Source organism: Parambassis ranga, chromosome 24, assembly GCF_900634625.1.
Source record: "Parambassis ranga chromosome 24, fParRan2.1, whole genome shotgun sequence".
Classification (NCBI taxonomy): domain Eukaryota; kingdom Metazoa; phylum Chordata; class Actinopteri; family Ambassidae; genus Parambassis; species Parambassis ranga.
The window spans coordinates 3,571,597-3,592,111 of NC_041043.1; the positions used below are offsets into that span (position 1 = coordinate 3,571,597).

The 20,515-nt window shown below is 42.1% G+C and overlaps 2 protein-coding genes across 2 annotated transcripts in view; both read left to right on the forward strand.

Moving 5' to 3' along the window:
* lpgat1 (lysophosphatidylglycerol acyltransferase 1) overlaps window positions 1-10,232 on the forward strand; it is a 30,189-nt gene extending 19,957 nt beyond the window's left edge. The window contains exons 6-8 of the mRNA XM_028397814.1: window positions 331-457; window positions 9,439-9,545; window positions 9,920-10,232. Coding sequence (XP_028253615.1) covers window positions 331-457; window positions 9,439-9,545; window positions 9,920-10,071 — 386 coding nt within the window. The 3' untranslated portion in view covers window positions 10,072-10,232. The remainder of the gene's footprint in view (window positions 1-330; window positions 458-9,438; window positions 9,546-9,919) is intronic.
* A 5,293-nt stretch (window positions 10,233-15,525) lies between these two features.
* Window positions 15,526-19,907, forward strand: nek2 (NIMA-related kinase 2). Its single transcript, XM_028397420.1, has 9 exons — window positions 15,526-15,772; window positions 16,662-16,879; window positions 16,982-17,222; window positions 17,583-17,665; window positions 17,751-17,877; window positions 18,005-18,239; window positions 18,981-19,035; window positions 19,123-19,199; window positions 19,457-19,907. Exons 1-9 carry the CDS (start codon window positions 15,677-15,679, stop codon window positions 19,663-19,665), a joined length of 1,341 nt encoding a protein of 446 aa, XP_028253221.1. The 5' UTR covers window positions 15,526-15,676; the 3' UTR covers window positions 19,666-19,907.
* The last annotated feature ends 608 nt before the right edge of the window (window positions 19,908-20,515 follow it).

Below are 20,515 nucleotides of genomic sequence, written 5' to 3' on the forward strand. Positions count from 1 at the left end.
TGGTGGTTATCTTTAGTAAAATGACACGTTACGAAAGATTTGCTTTTCAGGTGAAAATGTAACTGTGACTCATGAATGTAGCTACCAGCCAAATTATGTCAGGTTGGGACTTCAGCTGGTGTTCCACCAGTCACTTTGGCAGCTTACCAGCCTTCATCTGCCTGCTTTGCTGTTATATAAAATGCTCTAGGGACACCTACAGGTTACAGACTCTGTCCTAAATCAGGAGCACCAGGGTGAAGTGATGTATGGAGCTGTCACTGCTTTTGATTATTTTTTGGTTGAATGCAAATAAGAATGTTCTCTGTGTTTCTGCTTCTTTCATGACAGCCAATAAACGTAGAAGTCTGCAGTGGGTAATAGATGTAACCATAGGATACCCTAAAGCAAGACCTATGGACATCCAGACTTGGATATTTGGCTACAGGCCTCCTACAGTCACACATGTACATTACAGGTAAGTACTAAATGATCAATACATTCTCCTGTTTACTTCTGTTTATGGACTGTTCCTCTTGTCACAATGGTTATTTGTCACCTACGTGAGTTGGCTGACCATGCAAATACATTATGCAAAAGCCTCTCATGTGAAAATGAACCACATTACATCATGAAATGAGTCTGCACAGAGTGGTGAAAACTTTTTGTCAGTCTTGGGTTTGCTAGGAAATCTGATATCCTACTGAAACCCCACCAGCATGGTTTGGAACACTGTCTGACAATGCTGAACTTACATGTGTCATTTACAGACTAAGAGAACAAGACTAGTATTTAAACTCACCTCCCAGGGTTGATACTGGAGTTTTGGAGTGATTTGAGAGATATGTTGCTGCAAAGTTGCTGCAAAGCTGTTTTCCCTCCATGTATTTGTGTTCCCCGTAGCATGCAGACTCCTCTGTTGTTAATCTGTGATGGTGGGCCGGAAGTACATTTTGTGTTGATTCGGGACAAAGTGCATTGTCTCTGCAATAGTCTTGATCAGAAAGAATGTGCCCAGGCTCCAGCAGTAGTCATCAGGCCTTCATGACCTTAATGACCTTAGCACCCCTGACACAGCTCATGTGTGTTCACTACTCTGTGTGGAGGGTGGGACAGGGCAAAGTAAATGGTGATTCATGAACTATGCCTTGCTTGCTCCTCCCTAGAGACTTCTCTGCCCACCTAGACTAAAGCTGAGGACTCATTAAGTCTGTAATTAGACGAGCAGAGGAGCCTGTCGTCCCACCTCACCTCCGGGACTCTCTAATCAGCCATCGATACAATCAGCTTCCCTTGCTTGGTCAGCAGGCTCAGTGCACACAGGGAGGCACCCAACCACAGCTGTTCCTGTGACAAGCATACACATTCAGTTCTAGCCGTGCACAGTAAACGGTGCTGATCACAGAGAAGTTAGACCCATGCTGGTACAGGTGCAGCGTCAACAAGAGGATTAATCTGCCTGCTGATCAAGGGAACACTGTGGGGGAGTGAGCAGTGCGATGCACTTTGGTGCTGCTGGTAGTAGAGGCAGCTAGACAAGTGTGCCACCCTTACAACAGCATTTATGCTGTGTCAGTTATGAACAGTTTCCACAGGGAGTGCAGAATTTACTGCTATAAATAACATCTCAAGAAAATCACAGAATCTTTAAGAATTTGTTCAGTTCTGAAGATATCTGTTCAATCAAAGGTTCAGTGTGCAGTAGCCATTCCAATTAAAGAGTAATTTGAGTGGCAAACCAGCAGTCTGTGGAGATCTACGGGCATTATAATTTACTTAAGAACAAATACTAACACTGGATTGGGTGGTCAGACCTTTGCCAGTGTAAAGGTTTGTTTTCGGGTTTTGTATTGAATCAGATCTGTCCCAGTTTCAGTGTGTATTCCAGGGTGTTACATCATGCTTGAATCCCTTAGATTGGCTGTTGTATTATTCATTTTAAAAAAAATAGATATATCAGATCAGATGTTAAATGTGTCATGTAGATTTGCTTAAGTAGTGGTACAAAATAAAACATGATTTTATTCATTTTAATTGCCTCAAGCAGACCCGTTCTAGCTGTTCTGGTTTGCATCTTAACAACGATTAGCTACTTTTCTGTTGAGGTTCACGTCAGCTATTGCATAGATTTTTTTTTTTGTTTTGTTTATTTTTGTCTTCCAAAAAGATGGCAGCCCCTTTACTATACTGACCATAGCATGACCATCAGCTCAATTGTATTATTAAATGTTTCTCCTTAATATCTCTGAAGTATATCTTAAGGATTACAACTAAAGTGCTGTCAAAGGCAAAGAGTATATGTTAGCTAGATGTCCACTGTAGTCTTTGTGGCATGTAACAGCACTACATCCAACAGCTTCAGCCTCTTTCTCTAGAAACTGACCTTGATAGTAGGCTGGCGTCCTTCTGCGTTAACATTTTATAGGTCTGTATAGATTATACGAGCAAGCATGAGCCTCAGCTTCACAACAGGCAGCTGAGTATTGAGTAATATTCTAGATGAATGTGTGTCAAGCTCTCTGCACTTTTTTAAATCCTTCTACCTCCCTCCTCCAGTTCTCACCCTTTAGCTTTACCCTCCCTCACTGCATCTCCTGCCCTCTCCCCATCTAATCTCAGCATCCCAGATTGCAGCATCATAAGCTCTCAGTGAATGGCATATGGGAGGGCTAGGTGGGTGTACAGGGGCTGAGCAAGGGCAGCAGTGGGTGTTACATACGTTGATCTCCTTTTTCTTTTAAATGCACCTTCTCCTTGTTTCCTTTTGCTGCTGTGTGTGTTTCTGAAAGGTGCCGTTTGAAAATATCTGAGAGGTGACATGATTTATGGAGTCAGATTCTGCCTGGTCATCACATGGATGCTTTTGAGCTGCACACCTGGTTTTTCCCAGGCGCAAAAACATTGTGAGCTTGCAGGCTGCTTGTTAGGATTTTTTTCCTAGCAAATACTTTGGTCAAAACATTTGTACTTTTATGATATAAATTATACATTTCCTTCTGATTCTGATAATTTTGTGCCAATTGTGGTCGTTTAGCATTTTATCCACGATCAATATCTCTCATGCTCATGTCTTAGCTGTGATTGTAATGAGTGTCTTGGGATGATAAATGAGTGGAAGGATTTTTTTTAAGCTGAGAGTACTTGTGTCGCCATAGAAACTAATTGCAGAAGTCATCCCTCACCCATGTTCACTTAATTCAAAGCTAAACTCGCCTCCAGAGTTCTTAGTGAGGTTGAAGGAGAGAGCTGTGTATGCCTGTCATGATCACAGAAATGTGTTTCAGATAGATCAGATGTTAAATGTGTCATGTAGATTTGCTAAGTAGTGGTGCAATATAAAACATGATTGTCATTTTAATTGCCTCAAGCAGACAAATTCCAGCTGTTCTGGTTTGCATGGTAACAATGATTAGCTACTTTTCCGTTGAGGTTCACGATAGCTATTGCATCGATTAGAAGGGAGAGAAAAAAGTAAGTCGGTGTAGTTATAGGAGCTGTGGCACCAATCCACTTCTCCACCAATGAGCAGAAATGATTAGACTGGCATTGAGTTGATATAAACAGAGCAGCCATCTCTGTGATCCTTAATGCACAGAGCTGCATCTCTATCTAGGGATGCATCTATTCTCTCTTAATATTGTATACGAGGGATTCATGCCTGAGCAGCAGGTTTAATATGTTGGCAGACTTGAATCAAACAACATGAGTCAAACAGTCAGCTTTGTGGAGATATTTCATGATTTGTGATATCTGCAAAGGAACTGGTATCAGCTCTGTATCGGACAGAAGCTCAGCTCAGGTGTCAGCCAACCAGTCCACACTGCTACATGGAATAGATGGTGGGGGAGCTCCCTGACTTTTTTATTATTCCTCACACACATCATGGCTTTGGTTGTTGTCTGATATCTCCTTCCTGTCTTGTCGCACAGAGGGCAGTCTAGACATCATGGCTACATCACTGACACACCTATCTAGTTCAAAGTTGTGTTAAGTGAAGCTATAGTACCGTAATACATGTACTCTGCTGATGTATCCTTAAGTTAATTTTTAGAACCTGTGAATGTTTATACATTCATGATATTACAAATTGTGAATTAGCTAATGTAATTTCATGGTAAATAGTGGAGCAGTAATTCATATTCATACTGTCTAAGTGAAAGCACCTCAAACTTTGTTTGTTTGTTTCTGCCTTTTTATTTTATTTTTCAGGTTAAAATGACATTGACCGTGAACCCTCATAAACAGCAGGACGTACTGACTACCAAGTCATATGAGGCCATGTACGGTAGTCTGTTTCTACCTGCCACAGAGGTTTTATTGCCCTTTATTCCTGACCTGTGCACTGATAACAGGTCAATGCTCTTCTGTGAGGTTGTCATTAACCTCAACACAGCAGCACTCTGTCAGTGGCATATGGTCACCGCAGCAAGATGAAAGCTTGGTCCTGCCACGTAGACACAAAGCGCAAAGTGGGGATAAATCCAAACCGGTCACATGTAAAGGTCACCTTTTTTGGTTATGTTTGTTTAAATTGTGTTTTTATAAACTAACATCATTTCTAATTTGTACTGTAAAGATTTCCAGTCAATTAGAGAAAAAGCAAGTTTTATGTGATCAAAAAGTACTCTTGTCTCCATGTTGGGAAGGCCTCACCTTTTCTCCCTCTGGCTGAGCCCTGTTTTGGTTTCTGTCAAACCACTTCCTGGAACATAGACAGATCTGAGAGAGAGGAAGCAGATTAAACACTAACTGGAGCAGTTAACAAGCGGAGTCTTGACGTCCCTCAACTTCTCTCTGAATGCAGATAAGGGCTTTCTGCAAGCAAGGGCCTTTAAAGGTTGTGTCGAGTGTGTGGTCTGCTTAGGGATCTCCATCAACTTGAAGCAAGTCACATGACTGTTGATGCAGCTAGCAGCGGTTTGGGATTTTGAGCTTTTCTACGCGTGGTTGAGGACCCTTATCTTAACTAGAAAGAGACAGGGTGCAGGACAGGTGACTTCCTCTAGTCCCAGAGCCTTGCTGGCCGCTAATCTCAATACTCACCTTTGTAACATTGTGCCCAAGAGCAGGCCTCTCAGGGAACTTCTTTGTTTCTCTGAATTTCACAGGCAGAGACTTAGGGCCTTATAGAGTCCCCAAACAATGACTGGCTTTACTCCAAAGAGGCTTGTTGAGTGGACAGACTTTAGTAGCTACAGTGCAAATTTAATTAGCTTCCTCGTCCAGTTCAAAGTGGAAACAGTATCTCAGGAATAAGAGCTGAACAGAAGCTAAATGGTTCGAATGAGGTAATAAATATGATGACCAAATTGTTTATTACTCTAATTACTTTGCTCTTTTCTAATAAATGAGCATGTGCACAACTACCCAGCCATTAAAATCTGTCATCTTTAAGTGAACACAGGAGTTGGGGCATCACTTGTAAGGAGGGATCTCTATCATTTGTTAAATGTAATGTGGGTCGACACATGGTAAAAGCCTGACGTTGAAGGTTATTGACAGGAGAAACTGCAGCCCTCTCACAGCTGTCTGTCTGTCCGCCTGGGTGTCAGGTTAACAAGCTGGCTGCTGCCAAGTGGGTTAGGTTGGAAAGAAGAGCGCAGCCATGGCCTCACGCCAGCACATCACCCCCAGTTCCACACCACCATCACTGTTGTACGCTGTGACACATCCCACTGAAACTCTGCACACAACAGAAACAAACACCGCCATACTCTGTTTCTCATTCTGCACAATATTGACATAGTAGTGCAATGTTTCCATTTTTTACACGGTTGCAAACAGCGGAGCATTGTTACAGACTGTGTGGCTCCCTGCTGTAACCTGCAGGTGAGCTAATGCCCTGATTGATCAAAGTCTGTTTGTTTTCTGTGAGCCATAACGGCCCGTTGATGTTGGCCACAGCTTAGTTCAGCCTGATGCATATCAGCAGCCAGTAGTAGTAGAGTAATACAATACTGGCTCCTCTCCAGGGCAGCTACACATGATTCCCCTTGCATTTTTAGGCCTGTAAGATTTTATTTTAATTATGTGAAGGGGTGCTGTTGTCCAGTGCTATTTTGGTTTCTCAGCCCAACTTTTTCATCAGACATTACAGGGGTCAAGTCGACTGCCACAAGTCACTGCTACAGCATAGAAATCATCCACCCTCCAGCCTGAATGCTGATCTGCTAAACAAGCCACGTAATCTCACTTGATGCCAGTGGCTGGAGGAGGAGACATCATAAGTGGTGTGCAAGGAAGCAATAGGCTGCAATAGGTCCTCTCTAGACTAAAACCTACCCCTGCAGGTCTGCTCTCTGATATGCTGCACTTCAAGAGCTTTCACCATTGATGCGCCTACTGTACCAATTATTGTTGGTCATGATTGATTAGTTAGAATTACAGGTGTGTCTTCAAATTCTCTTGATAATTTCATACTTTTGCAAATTGTACATTTTTAAAGGTGTTATAGTTTGTCATTTTCTTTGGTCTTTTGATTTTTTCGCTTATGATTTGTAATCAATCAATTAATGATAAAGCTATCTAAACTAAAAGAGATAGATTAATTGACATTGATATCATTGTTCCTTGCAGCCATAATAAAATATATTGTCAGGTGTTTTTAGGATTGGCATTTAACTCTCTGCCTCCTACCTGCTTATTAATCTAATTTCCACAGACATTGTTCTTTAAACAAACCAGACTTATAAACCAGTGAAAGCAGCTGATACAAGGCTCTCTAAGTCTGTTGTTTTCCTGTGCCTGAATCAGCAGCGCCTCCTTCATCCTCAGCTGCTCCAGCAGCTTGTGCAGCTGTCCTGAACACCAAAAGATCCTGATTTCTGCATGAATATTTCAGCTGCAGGAAAGCACTGTGGCAGCCACCTGCTACCCGACGCTCTAAATGCTCAAACCCCGCGATAAGTGGCCCGAGTCGGCTCGGCTTGTTTTCCTCTGCCAGGATTACAGCAGCGCTATCAGTTCACATTCCAGAGAAGACGGAGCTCTACCTATAGTGGAGCAGGTGTGAAATGCTCTCTAGGCTCACACATGTGATGTTGTATATTTGTAAATTCATTTGAAAAAGACTGGAAACAAAATAGAGACTGTGACAAGAAAACAGATTTTGTTGTTCTAGAGGTGATTTGCTCTTTGCTTTCTTTGCTGCTCTCTGTGTTGGTAGAAAGAGGCTGTGATGTGGCTGTTATTCTCAGCCTCTTTTTGAACGTTTCCCTTCTTTGCTAAATCATTAGGGGATCCTGTCATCAGTAACGACATCTGATATCCACAGACACAGGAGGAGAGGCTTTGTGGAACGTCTTGCTTCGGCCTCTAATCGCCCTATCAGGTGGCTACAGCAGTTTGGCTCCAGTTTTGGGCAGATTGATCAGTTCACACAGGGCGGTGATGTGACTGCTGGTCAAACCCTGTTGTCTCCTTAAAACTTCTGCTTTATTAGAACCTTTAAAGGATGAAAGTGGTGGATTTTAGTCAGCTCTATCTTGGAATTAAACGGACATTTCACAGCTGCCACAGTAATGACAGTGACAGTACTCAGACAGGACCTTGTTTAAACTCTCCAAAAAGTGACGCCCACACAGTGAACTGCTGGATAATGAGGAGAATGAGTTCACAGATATGCACCTAAAATATACGAAGCAACGGAAGTGTGTGTTGAATCAGTAGCTCCAGCCCCTCCTGTCTATGGAACAAGCCTTTTCCTGATTTGGTCATTTTACACTGAACCAAAACAAACAAGAGCCTTTTTCACACAGCCTGTTCAAGGTGGGACTGCTGCGCCTCGCTGTTCTGTGCTTAAGGTACAATAGCAGAACAACAGGTAATTTTGTTGCACCTCTGAGCTGGCAGATAAGTTAGTCACAGCTGCCACAGCAGGATGTAAAGACAGTTGAAAGTGTTCACAGAGGTGAGGGCCTGAGTGTAATCTCTGTGCCCACAGCTGGTTTTTGTCTTCCAGTGGAAGGGGGACTTCTATGTTGAATGGTATCATTTAGATCATTTTTTAAATTACTTTATTACTTTTGATGGAATAATGTGTATGACTGTAAATAACAGTATTGTATCAGTAAATCAGCCTAGGAAATAGCAGAAATTGATGTTTTGACTGGTGATGACATCACTGTACTCGGATATACAAGTTCAGCCTCGACTGTTCACATTTGAGCAGCTGAAATCAAAGAGTGTCTCTTGTCTGTTTAGAAATGACTCCCAGAACAGTTGATCGATTACCTCATCAGTTGCTGATTACGTTTGTGTCCAAACAAGTCTTTTTAGGGATAATAAGAATTCATTCAAGCCGTTATTTTCATTGTGTCCATGCCTGTTATCAGCTAAACGACAGACTCTTGCCTTTCCTTCGATTGCTTTTTAATATCAATCACTTGGTGATCAATAGTGGTATTACTTATTACTCCCCCCCACCCCCAATAGTGAGGTTTTCCTTATTGCTGCTTTTTACTGTGGACATTATCTCTTGGGGAATATTGAGCCAGTGTTGAGTGCAGAGGAAATGCTTGTCTGAGGGAGGAGACTGTAACCTCTATTTGAAGGTGACCAGGAGCCGGCTGTGTGGGAGTGCAGCCTACCAGAGACCCCTTCTGGCTACAGACAAGATTTCATCAGCATTCTCCATCATGGCTCATGAAAGTGACCCTTTTTTATCAGCCGCCTACTGTTTGTGTTTTGTCAGCCGCTGAGTCAGTCACTGTGGTTTTGTTTAAAAAGTGTTTTCTCATTTGGAATTGCCAGAAAATAATGGTCTACAAATAAAATTATAGTATTTAATTATTGACAGATAAATAACCATAGAAATAAAATGTACACTTAGAGGCCCATTCTGAGCCAGGAACCCTGTGTTTATCTGACAAAATAAGAGGACTGCTTTTGCAGGTTGTTGACTTTCTGTTGACCAAATGATGCCAGAACCTCTAATGGGTAAAAATACACACTTGCCGCCCCACATGGATCAAAGTTGTTGTCTGATTACAAAAAGCATCTTGGCAAAAGGTTGAATTGGGTTTATTGATTCTGCCCCTTCTCTGACTCTGAACTTTTTCTTGATGGCTAAACTGATTTAACTTTTTCAGTTTTTTTTTTCTGACTGCTTCTTCCCACTCACTGCTATCCGAGCCATTTTGTTGAGCTGTCTGTCTGCTGTCAGGGCTCCCCTCAGCACTTCTGTCTTCCTGTGTCACAGTGATGAGCCTGCTGGCTAATGAAACCCCAGAAACAAGCTAAAGCTACAGCAAACACAGTCTGCTGTAATAGACTCCAGTCTGAAATAGACTGCTCTGCTCAGGGACCACGGCTCACTCCCTGGGTTTGGACTGCAGCTTCCACGACAGATCAATGCAGACAGTTTTTGCTGAGTGAGACTTCGGCAATCCTTTTTTTTTTTAAGGTGTATGTGTGTTTCATCTTTCTCCTTGTCTGCTCTGTCTCTCTCTTCTCCTTCAGGATGTACCCAATAAAAGAGGTTCCTGTGGAGCCAGAGGCCCTGACTGACTGGCTGTATCAGAGATTTGTGGAGAAAGAAGAGCTGCTGGCCCACTTCTACGACACAGGTCTGTCTCACTATGTCAAGCAGAAACACTAGCATACTGCAGCTGGATGAAGATGCTCTTATTATATCAATCATTGCATAGTATCAGCGTTTTAGAGAAGGTCTGCAAAGCATGTTAACTTTCAGAATAAATGCAAAACCCAGGCAGATTTCAGAGTTGAAATGTCAAGCTGTGTGTCCAAGCAGCTGTATGCACAACACATCATGAGCTCTGCACTAAATCTGACCTGTCAGGGTTCGATACTACCCCAAACCATTCTTTTTTTTCCTACCCAAAACAGCAGCTATAGGGCTATATATATATATATATATTCTACATTGTATTTATAGAAGAGTAAGACATCATGCCGAGTGTTTTCCTTCATGTTCCTGCAGGATCATTCCCTCCTCCAGAAGGCCAGATGCAGGCGATTTCCCGGCAGATGACCCTTGACCCTGTGTGGCTGTGCTTCATCCAGTCACTTGCTTTCGCTTCTGGCTACATGTGGTACAGCGTCCTCCAGTACCTCTACTGCTGTTTATTTTGAGTGCGCTGATGAGGCGAGAATCTTTTATCGGACCACTGGAAAAGCCTCAGGATCAGATGGTGTGTGGCCTGGCGTCATGCTTTCCCCTTACGATGGATGAATGTACATTTGCAACAGGGGAGAGACTCAACAGGAAACAAATACAAACATATGAACACACAGATTTACAAAAAGAAAAAGCCCATTCAGTATGAAACTGGTCACAGGCATAGTTAACTTGCACACAACCCTAACGCCACACTCTCGCTCCACTGGCCTAGCAGAATAATCTCTTTCACACTCATCACAACTCACATTTTGATGTTTACACGTCCTCATACACACTGACGCTCACACATACATGACTTTAATGAAATGAGGCTCAGGACTCTCCAGATGATGCTCTGGACTGGACTCTCTTCCCCTCCTAGGCTTTAGCCGTAGTAGTTTTACAGAGTATAGTATGTGTGTGGACGTGTGTATGTGTGTGAATGAGATATACGTGACTAGAAGCATAAAGTCTGCCCGTATTCTTCTTCCTGGTGAGAGTCGATGAAGCCCACTGGACCTCTCTCTTTTTGCGCCTGCTGACTTGTCAGCTGGCTTACACCTTCCAGAGTGAGCGGCTGTATGAACGCTGAGGCTGCCGCTCCTCTGGCCTTCATTGCACTAAGAATCCATACTGCCCTAACTGCTCCCTGTCCCAGGAAATACTCCTGAACGGTAGCTGTCAATGTCTTCATTTTTGTTGTTTTGTTCATTTAACCCGCATATCTTCACAACAACAGCCATTGTATTTGTTGTTGGTGTCTTTTTTTGTTGTTGTTGTCGTTGTCTTGGACTTTTTGCCACCTGTCTGTCGAGGCAGTATTGTGAGCTTGCTAAGAAAAGGAGGGGGATGATCACACTGCTGAAAACCTAAAAGGATGGTGGCTGCTGCTGTCATGCAGCGGTTCATACAGGATTGTTTTTTTTTTTGTGAAGGGAAGGAAGAGGAGATGTAAAGAAATAAAAACAAAAAAAGAAAAGGTGACACCGTGGGGCAGGATTTGCAGTCTGATCACCTTAAGAAAAACTGGATTCCCCTTTTCACGCTCTGCTCTCCAACACACACACGGCCATGTGCAGCTACACACAGCAGAGTCTGTCTGGAGGATGATGACTAAGAAGGCAGAGACTCTTATTCCCCCATTGGACTACATAGTTTTACAAATATTTAAGCCATATGCTTAGTGTTGTCGGGCGGGGAAAAGAAGAAGAAACATGATTTTTATAGAAAGCTACCCTAATGTTCAGCATTCTGCAATAGAGATTTTGGCTTACAGAACTATAGGTGTCATTACTGTAAATTTACAGCATAACCTGCCTAAGTGAGTGTGTGTGGTGTCTTTTCCCCCGCTTCATTTTTGATATATATGATTCATGTCGTGTTGCTCTGTGATGTCAGAGTGTGGCGGCAATTTCACCTGCAGTGGTCAAATTTTATTTCATTTTAAATCCTGTCTTCATGTCATACTATGTTTAAATCTTGTACATAACAAAGTTGAGGAAGAGTTTTCATTGTTGGAAGTGGTCTGTGATAATTTCAGAGAATTTTATTTTAAAATGTGAATGTTTAAAAAAAAAACAGGAATTAGAAAGCAGGATTTTCCCTTCACTTCTCAGTGTTTTGTTTGTGCTTCATATAGCTAGTGCACTGCACATGGGCCCAGTTTCAGACCTGCACCTTTTTAAAATCATCAAGATTTAGCAGAAATAGTTTCAAGCCTTACCAGGTCTCCTGGTTGACCACAGTCCCAAATTATGATGTGTCCTCACATTCCCTCCTGACAACTGTGCCGTTCTGAAGATGGTTTCAGGGTGTCAAGCTGAAACTGGGCCAGGAAGGAATCACTTGTCACTTGCGAGGGAAACTCTGGCAGGGCCCCTGCGTTGATGCAGATGTTCTCTCTCGAATGTACCCGTGTCGTGGTTTCAGTTAAACATGCTAGGCCTGCTTTTATTAAGGAAATTATAGAGGAGCAGTAATTATCATTGTCATAAATGAATGCTTAAAAGGTGAATTTTAGCAGTCCCTGCCATCCCTCTGTGCCACTGTTGGTTTAAAAACTGTGTGAAATGCAAAAAAAAGGGCTACCTGACTAGGTAGGTTAAACATTTTAAACGGGCTGTAAATGTGCTCCATCCTGCGGCCCTCACAGATTCCCCCATCATCGTGAGAGTGACTTGAAATGAAGCTTCATCTTGTTTTTCTTTCACCTTTTTCTTTCTTTTTTTTGACCATGTCTCCAAAGAAGGCAGGGAAATGATGTTTTCCTAGATGTGGTTTTAGGAAATAAACACAATAGGGACTTAAACAAATTATAATAGTACTGTCTGTAATTTTCCATTTTGTACTTCTCCTTTAATTCCTAGCTACACAGCCATTTTACAACACAAAAAACTTGTGCTGGAATAAAACATCATAAAGATCCTAACTGTTCCTCTTACTTATTCTTCGTATTCTTTTAAACTGTACATGAAGCATAATTTTTAATTATGGAAAATTCTTTGACACCCACGGATGAACGTTCCAATATTATGACATCATAAGGGGCTGTGAAGCTGAATGTTTCATTCAGATACACGCTCATACATGCAGGTGGCTTCAGGAAGCAGACGTTGTTAGGAGGTGATGTCCTTACACTCCACTCCTCACTGAGGTGATCAGGCTCTGGTCTCTGGGTAACCGAAGCCTGTGTTTGCTTAGCGCTGTGCTCCTTGTTTAACTGTGGAGTCAGTCTCTGGCTGTTGAAAGTAACTGGTTGATGTTACAGAGCTCAGATTTCAGCCCTGACGTCAGGGAGTCTTCACGGCTCAGCTGATCGTCAGTGTGCCTTCACATTACAAGACAAAGATCTCCTTACCTTAGCAGCACTGCATGTCCCAAACTAATGAACAAAGAAAATGATAGTTGAGTAAATCAATTTTATTATGTCACAGTACTAGAACTATCATATGTAACCTTTCCTGCTGGTAAGCTGCAAAATTAGCCAAATTTACAGAATAAATGCAAGCTGAGGTCAGACTGGCGTGTCATCAGTTGTTTTACAGCAGCTTGAGTGGTCTGTGGCCACGCACTTCGAGCAGCCGATGGGAACTGAGGGTGAAAACTGCAGGAAGTGAGCTGGAAAACGGCATTAAATATGCACCAAGCTTCACCAAAAGTACCAAAGGGCTAACAGCCAGGAGCCAAGGTGGCTGCTGCTCAGTGTGGAGTTGGACTGTATAGATACCCTTTTCCTAAGGTCACCCACATCACACAAAGAAGTCTCTAGAGAAACTTTACTGTCCTCTGCAGAGGCACCAGTGTTTCTTTACAGACACCTGCAATGAACTATTTCACGGACACTGCTCCCTGAGGTCCTCGATGCCACGCTTTGATGCCTGCTCCCCCGTGAATGCAGCGTCCCTTGAGTCAGCAAGCAGTAAAACATCCAGCTGTGGAGAGGAGGGCTGGGTTGAATGTCACTGCAGTCGCCGTGGGCTTCACAGAGTCTCCGTGTTCACCCTCCTCCTCCTCCTGCCTCCTGCTGTCAGGCTGGTCAAACCGTCTGTGCTGTTAGATCATATATCTCATGTGAAAACAGCGTTTACATGTCCTATTGGAGATGACCTCATTTAGGAGTACATGAAATATAAAATGAAACCCTTTGTGGATTCTTTTAAAGACTGGAGTGTAACATGTTCATTTATATGAACATTTCTGTACAATCACTTTATTTATTATTCATTGGAGCATCTCATTCTGCAGGTGGAGATGCTAAGCAACATAAAGCATACAGGTGAGTCTGATTAAGAATGTATGTCACCCCTCTTCAGAAAAGTCACCCAAAAAAGAGGGAGTGAAAGGTGACAGAGGCCTCTGGTAACCCTTATTACTGCCCTGCAGTCACTCCTGCAGAGGTGAGGGGCTTATTATGGGATGGAGTTGTCTGTCCTCCCTGTCGCTTCCTCTCAACTCCTGGCCTTTTAACGGGGGCAGCTGACGTCAGAGCGGCCTCAGGCACACGACTGTCTCTGTTGTTTTTAGCTGTCAGTTTTCCACCACCATCACCCCCACCCCACCCAACCCACCCACAACTGTTCCTGGCTGATGTCCAAATTCCTCCAGCTCTTTGTAGGAGTGACCTTTGCAGAGGCAGGCTGACTGACAGACCGGCCCGGGCGCTCACTCTCCTGGTGGTGTTAGTGGTGCCAGTGTGTGGTGCTGGCAGCAGAAAACCCAGTGACTGTGTTCTCACATGGAGGGTTTACGCTTAAATAAGACTCTTCTTTTGTGGCAGAAATATAATAAAAAGGGGAATAATGACTAATATCAGTGAATGGCAGCTGTATGATAGCTAAGATGTTTGAAGGATCAAATGCGTAAAGGATCTTTGAACAAATTGTTATCCGATTGTGTTATTAACAGATCAATACCTGCCTCGGTAACACAGCTCGGATTTTTTATTCTCTTCATTAACACCAGTCAATTCACAGCAGACTGAGTATATGACATATGCGCATGCCATATGTGGTAGCCAGATATAGGAGCAGAGTGAGAGGTCGCTGCGTGTAGCCACTCTCAGATGGTGACCCCTCATGTGGTCCTGATGGTCAAATCAAATGACCAGTGAAAGCAAGATGCAGATCAGCCTCCCCTCTGTGGCACACACTTCCAGCCATGGAGACTGCTCCGATGACTGCCTGCGACCTTTCCATGTGTTCTGGGAGTTCTGGAGAGACCCGGTAAGGCGGGGATGCCCCCAAGGGTCGTGTCAGTCCCTCACTGTCAGAGATGTGGAGAAGCTACCAGTGTTTTATTTATTTAGCTTCTGGTTCGTCTTTGGAGAGAGTTTGGTTTATTATTTTTTTAGGCTATGGATATTCTTTGCTTGAATAAACTGCTCATACTGGGAGATTATAAATAGTCATCATTGTAGAAAGAAATGTGTTGACAGACCTGTTTTTTGTTAAGATTCCAATTACATTTTATAACTGCATATAACTGGTGTATAAACAGGAGGCTTGTGTGTGCTGTTAGGAGTCACATTATCAAATGTGCAGAATGCACAACTGCAACAAACTGCATACCGAAGAGAAATATATTAAATATACATTTAAAAAAATCACTTTCTTATCTTAAATGTCATGTTTTCAGATAAATAAAAAAAAATAATGTCCATGATTCATTCAAATGATCGGCAAACGCATTACACTGTGTAAACTGTGTGTTTTTGGCGCCACCCCATGGACAGTGCAGCGCACATCCTCTAGCCCTGCTCTAGCCCGCCTGTTCTCGCGGTATTCAGGCTCCGGGTAAGCGCACAACTTGCATCCTGGAACTGGCCAATCAGGAACCACTGTACTGCGTGAGCGGGCCAATTAGCATCAAGGATTTCGGCACCGATTTAAACCGAGAGCGAACACTTCCTGTTTTGCAAACAGCAACAACCACGAGAGAGGACGAACGAAGAAAGACGAACGCTTTGTTTTTATCGATAACAAAGTCAGTCCGAGCACAAATCTCAGTGCGTTCAGATTTAAAGCCGCTAACGTTAAGTTTGGTAACTTTTTACGTTAGAAACGGTTGATTTAAATCAATATGCCATCCTGTGTTGAGGACTACGAGGTGTTGTACACTATTGGCTCCGGTTCTTATGGAAGGTGCCAAAAAATAAGACGAAAGTCCGACAGTAAAGTAAGTAACTTCTTACGAGTCACCACCTGAAACATGCAGGGTTTAGGTGACGGTTTGTCGTTGCAGCCATCAGACTTTCTGCTTGTTATCATTCAGTCGATAAGACTGAATAGCTAAAGAAAAGTTAATTATCATTCACAGTTATATTCACACTTGTCTGGTGCAAACAGCAAAGGCATCTTATTTCTGTTAAAATGTATGTATGTAGATCAGTTGGTCTTTCCAACACAGCTCTTAACTTTTCATTGGTAACTTTGCTTTAACTTTGTTTGTTGTTTTTTTTTTTTTAGTTTGATTGCCGTTGCTAGGCAATCAAACTAATATTCTTCTCTTTCTTCTTCTTCTTCTTTTATCTTTCTTATTCTTCCGTACGTTTTTTGGCGCAAGGTATCTTCAGCATACACTGCCCGATTTCAGCCATTCAACTATCAAAATGTTCATCTCACAGAGGACATTCCGGGTCAACTTCAAGTTTTTCTAAAAAAATTATAGTTTTTCAAATATTAAGTAATTTCGGTGTCATTTTTAACATGGGAGTCTGAGAGAGCCCTTCAACGAGGGTCATCTGCCAAATGTATCTCCTCCTACAAATTTCAATCTACAGACTCCATTTTAGTCTTGAAACGCTCATTGGATGCTGCTCTATCAAACTTGTATTCAGAATTTTCTAATTCTGAATCGTTTCCACACGCCTGGCTCTCAAATATGGAGTGGTTTATGAGGTCTCCTCTGCATGGTGACAGACTGACACACAGAGGCATGCAAAGCTCTGAATCGTTCAAAGCAATGCTTCAGCTGCAGCAATCAAAATTGCATTTTCTTCAGGAAATGCCCTTTTCTAGTCTAACCTCCATCCTGCTGGGTAGTTAAAGTGTTTTTATTTCTGCAGATCCTTGTGTGGAAGGAGCTGGACTATGGCACCATGGCAGACAGTGAGAAGAAGATGCTGGTGTCTGAGGTGAACCTCCTTAGGGAGCTCAGGCACCCAAACATAGTGAGGTACTTTGACCGCATCATAGATCGCACCAACACCACGCTGTACATTGTCATGGAGTACTGTGAAGGTGGTGACCTCTCCAGTCTCATCAGCCGGTGCATCAAAGAGAGGTAACTGTGTGATGGGAGGGGAAAAAAGCATACAGCTCTTAACTCCACCTCTGAAAACTTAAAAGTGCCTCTGTCTCTGTGTATGTGTTTGTACTTTAATAGGCGTTATTTGGAGGAACAGTTCATCCTGCGAGTCACGGCGCAACTCATATTAGCCCTGAAGGAGTGTCACAGGAGGAGTGATGGCAGGGCCACGGTGCTTCATCGGGACCTGAAACCAGCCAACGTCTTCCTGGACATCAAACAGAATGTCAAGCTCGGGGACTTTGGCCTTGCGAGGATCCTGAACCATGAAACTAGCTTTGCAAAGACATTTGTCGGCACTCCTTACTACATGTCTCCAGTGAGTTCTGTATTGCTGCATCTGTAATTTTTCTTTTTGATTAGTTTGAGTGCCGTTGCTAGGCCATTAAACTATTGTTATTCACCCTCTTTCATCTCCTTCTTCTTATTTCGTTTTCTTATCTTTCTTATTCTTCCGTACGTTTTTTGGCGCAGCGTATCTTCAGCATACATTGGCCGATTTCAGCCATTCAACTATGAAAATGTTCATCTTCTTCAGCTGCAGCAATCAAACTTGTTCTTTTTAATTTAGGAAACTTTTGGAGCAATTTAATGGTCCTTGACTGATTGTGTGATAATTAATCTACCACTGTTCCTTACCTATCTATCTATCTATACCTATCTGTTTTTTTCTTTTTAGGAACAGATCAACAGAATGTCATACAATGAGAAGTCCGATATTTGGTCACTGGGATGTTTGCTGTATGAACTGTGTGCATTGTCGTAAGTTTTTAAACTCTTCTGCTTCATCTGACAGACTGCATGGTAACAGTGTGACTTTAGGTTTGACAGTACTATGTTTTTTTAGGCCACCATTTACCGCTTACAACCAGAAGGATCTGGCAGAGAAGATCAGAGAGGGGAAGTTCAGAAGAATCCCATATCGCTACTCAGAGGAACTGAACGCTCTGCTCAGCAAAATGCTCAACTTAAAGGTTAGAAATAAATAATTTAACAATGCTAATATATATTGTTTAAGTCTTACTTTGCCAGGCATCTGTCTCTGTGCCATTAGCTTCCCAGTTAGTGTTTTCATGTATAACTGTAGTTCCTCTCTGACAGGACTATCTGAGGCCTTCTGTGGAGTCTATTCTCCAGAGCAGCCTGCTGAGTGGAGCAGTGGCTGAGGAGCAGAGGAGGATGCAGGCACAGCCAAGAAGGAAGTCTGCGAACTCGGGCTGTCCTCTGCCTAAGCCGGCTGAACCGGCACCTGTCTCGGCTGCTGAACTTAGACTCAGGGATCAGGCACTGCGAGACAGAGAACAGGCACTGAAGGAACGAGAGGAGAGGCTGGAGAGTAAGACTTCTTATCAGACCTCTTCTTTAAGCCTAGACCTCAACTGAAAGAAATCATATTTCTGATGAAAATCTGCAGTGTGCATTTTAGACATTATTTTAATTTATTTATGGACTTAAATATAATATTTTATATCAAAATTTTACACTATCCAGCCACATTAATAGCACCGACAGGTGATGTGATGAAGATTGATATCGTTTAATTGATTTCTTTAAAGGGATATTAATATGTGATGGGTGATTAATTTAACTTGGAGGAAGATGAGCTCTTACTTTTACTAAGAAGGGATCCACAGGTGTGTGCATGCATCTTTATTATGGGAAGAGATCACACAGGATGCACTGCAGGAAGAAGGCGAGCCAGTGGAAGCTGTGCGAGGCTCTGCAAGGTTCCCTTAAATCCTGGCATTCATGTGGATGTTGACATGGTTACATACCACCCACCTGAATGTTGTTGCTGAACTCTTCATGTCATTACATAGATGGTGTTAATATTGTGGCTGATTAGTATCTGTAATAAAATAGAAAATCAGATCTACATTTCACGTAGAATGTGAATTGTAGTGCAGCCCGCTTGGTGGATCATGTTCATCAAACAAAAGAAACGGCAAATATTGACCTACTTCCACACCTACAGTTCCCAGCTGACAGTGGAGATTACACACGGCAATGTAAATATGTGTGTGCACAAATGCAAAGAAAAACTAAAACGGGCCCTTCTTTTGTGTTTTAATGGTAGAAAGGGAACAGGAGCTGTGTGTTCGTGAGCGGCTGTCAAATGAGAAGCTTGCACGGTAAACCATCTGTATAAAGTAGTTTTGCCTTTTATGTGATGAAGTCTTTCCCGCTGATGTTTACATTTTTGAATCCATTGTTTTTAGAGTGCAGAGTTTAATGAAGACATACAGCTGTCTACAGCAGCAGAGGGAGCTGCTGCAATTCTGTGGCAAAGACATAGGTACGGGAATCCAACAGAGACCTCTGGACTTACTGAGACGAGACAAGAAATGAGATGGTTTTATACATTTATTGCTGCTGAAATCTAGTATATTTATTTTTTATCATGTTAATAAAGTTTTTATACGTTAATAAAGCACTAATTAAACCTTTGTGTAGCTCATAATACATACCTATGACCTGTAATCAGCTGTCATTTTGAGTTGCAAAGATGACAGTTGCTAATCGCTCATTTGTCTTTTTGCCATTTGGTTCCAGATGTGGAGAACCAGTCTCCGGGCAAGAAGAAAGTCCACTTTGCTGCTGAGAGCAAAGAGAACCAGAGACCTGACAGTCGTCAGAGTGTAACATCCCAGGAGCTGATGTTACTGAGGAGGATTCAGGCAGCAAATCTACGTGCACAGGCTCTGAACGATGTGGAGAAGATGTGTCAGTTAAAGAGCAGGCAGATACTCGGCATACGCTGAGCACACACACTGAATGTACACACTACTGATGACAAGGAACCACTGGATGTATGTTAAGATTTGTTTTTTATTTGATAATCTAGTAGCTGTGATAATATCTGTTTAAAGATTTGTTTAGTTTTGGTCTTGTGTTATTGCAGGCAGCTGTTGTGATTGTTAGTGTACTGTATATCAGTATATTCTATAGTATATTCTGTTTTTTCATTAGTTTCTTGATGCGTACAGCATTTTACTTTTCATGACAGGGCAGAGCACATGTACAGTAAACTGTCCACAACTGTACTTTTGTACTTCAATTGATCTAAATTAAAGGAATTGTAAACATATATATATATATATATATATAAATATTTAAAGAATATATTGTTTTCACATTCATCATTTTGTCATTATTAAAATTAAATTACAAATTACAATTAAAGTGTATTCAGGTGCTGTTTAATCAAGATTGATAGTTCCCACAAGGGGTCATCAGTTTCCCATGAAAAGCCAACGCCTGCTCAGTGATCACAGGTAAAATGGTGATGAACTTTCAGACTCGGAAGTCCTTTGTTATTCATTCAAACAGATTGGTTAATTTAATTAGAGACGGGTATTTAATCAGCGTTCACGGTGAAATAAAAAGATAAAGATAGCTTTCATATGCGCAGCTATTTAGTAAAACGCTTATGTTTATATGCTTTAGCTCATTTAAAATGTGGAAGTGTGAAAACCCTTTAAAAACATAATTAGTTCCTTGTGTGTAGGGAAAACACCGTGCACATATAGTTATAAGTCATAATTTATATCTGAATGTTGTAGTTTGATTGCTTTATCTTCACGGATGATAAATCAATAAAGAAAGCTAATA

What these genes read in the sequence shown, in the direction of transcription:
- nek2 (XM_028397420.1), top strand. Translation starts at nt 15,677, where the DNA reads ATGCCATCCTGTGTTGAGGACTACGAGGTGTTGTACACTATTGGCTCC. An exon ending in CTCCTTACTACATGTCTCCA is followed by an intron (nt 17,223 to 17,582) that starts GTGAGTTCTGTA and finishes TTTTCTTTTTAG; the next exon opens with GAACAGATCAACAGAATGTC. An exon ending in TATGAACTGTGTGCATTGTC is followed by an intron (nt 17,666 to 17,750) that starts GTAAGTTTTTAA and finishes ATGTTTTTTTAG; the next exon opens with GCCACCATTTACCGCTTACA.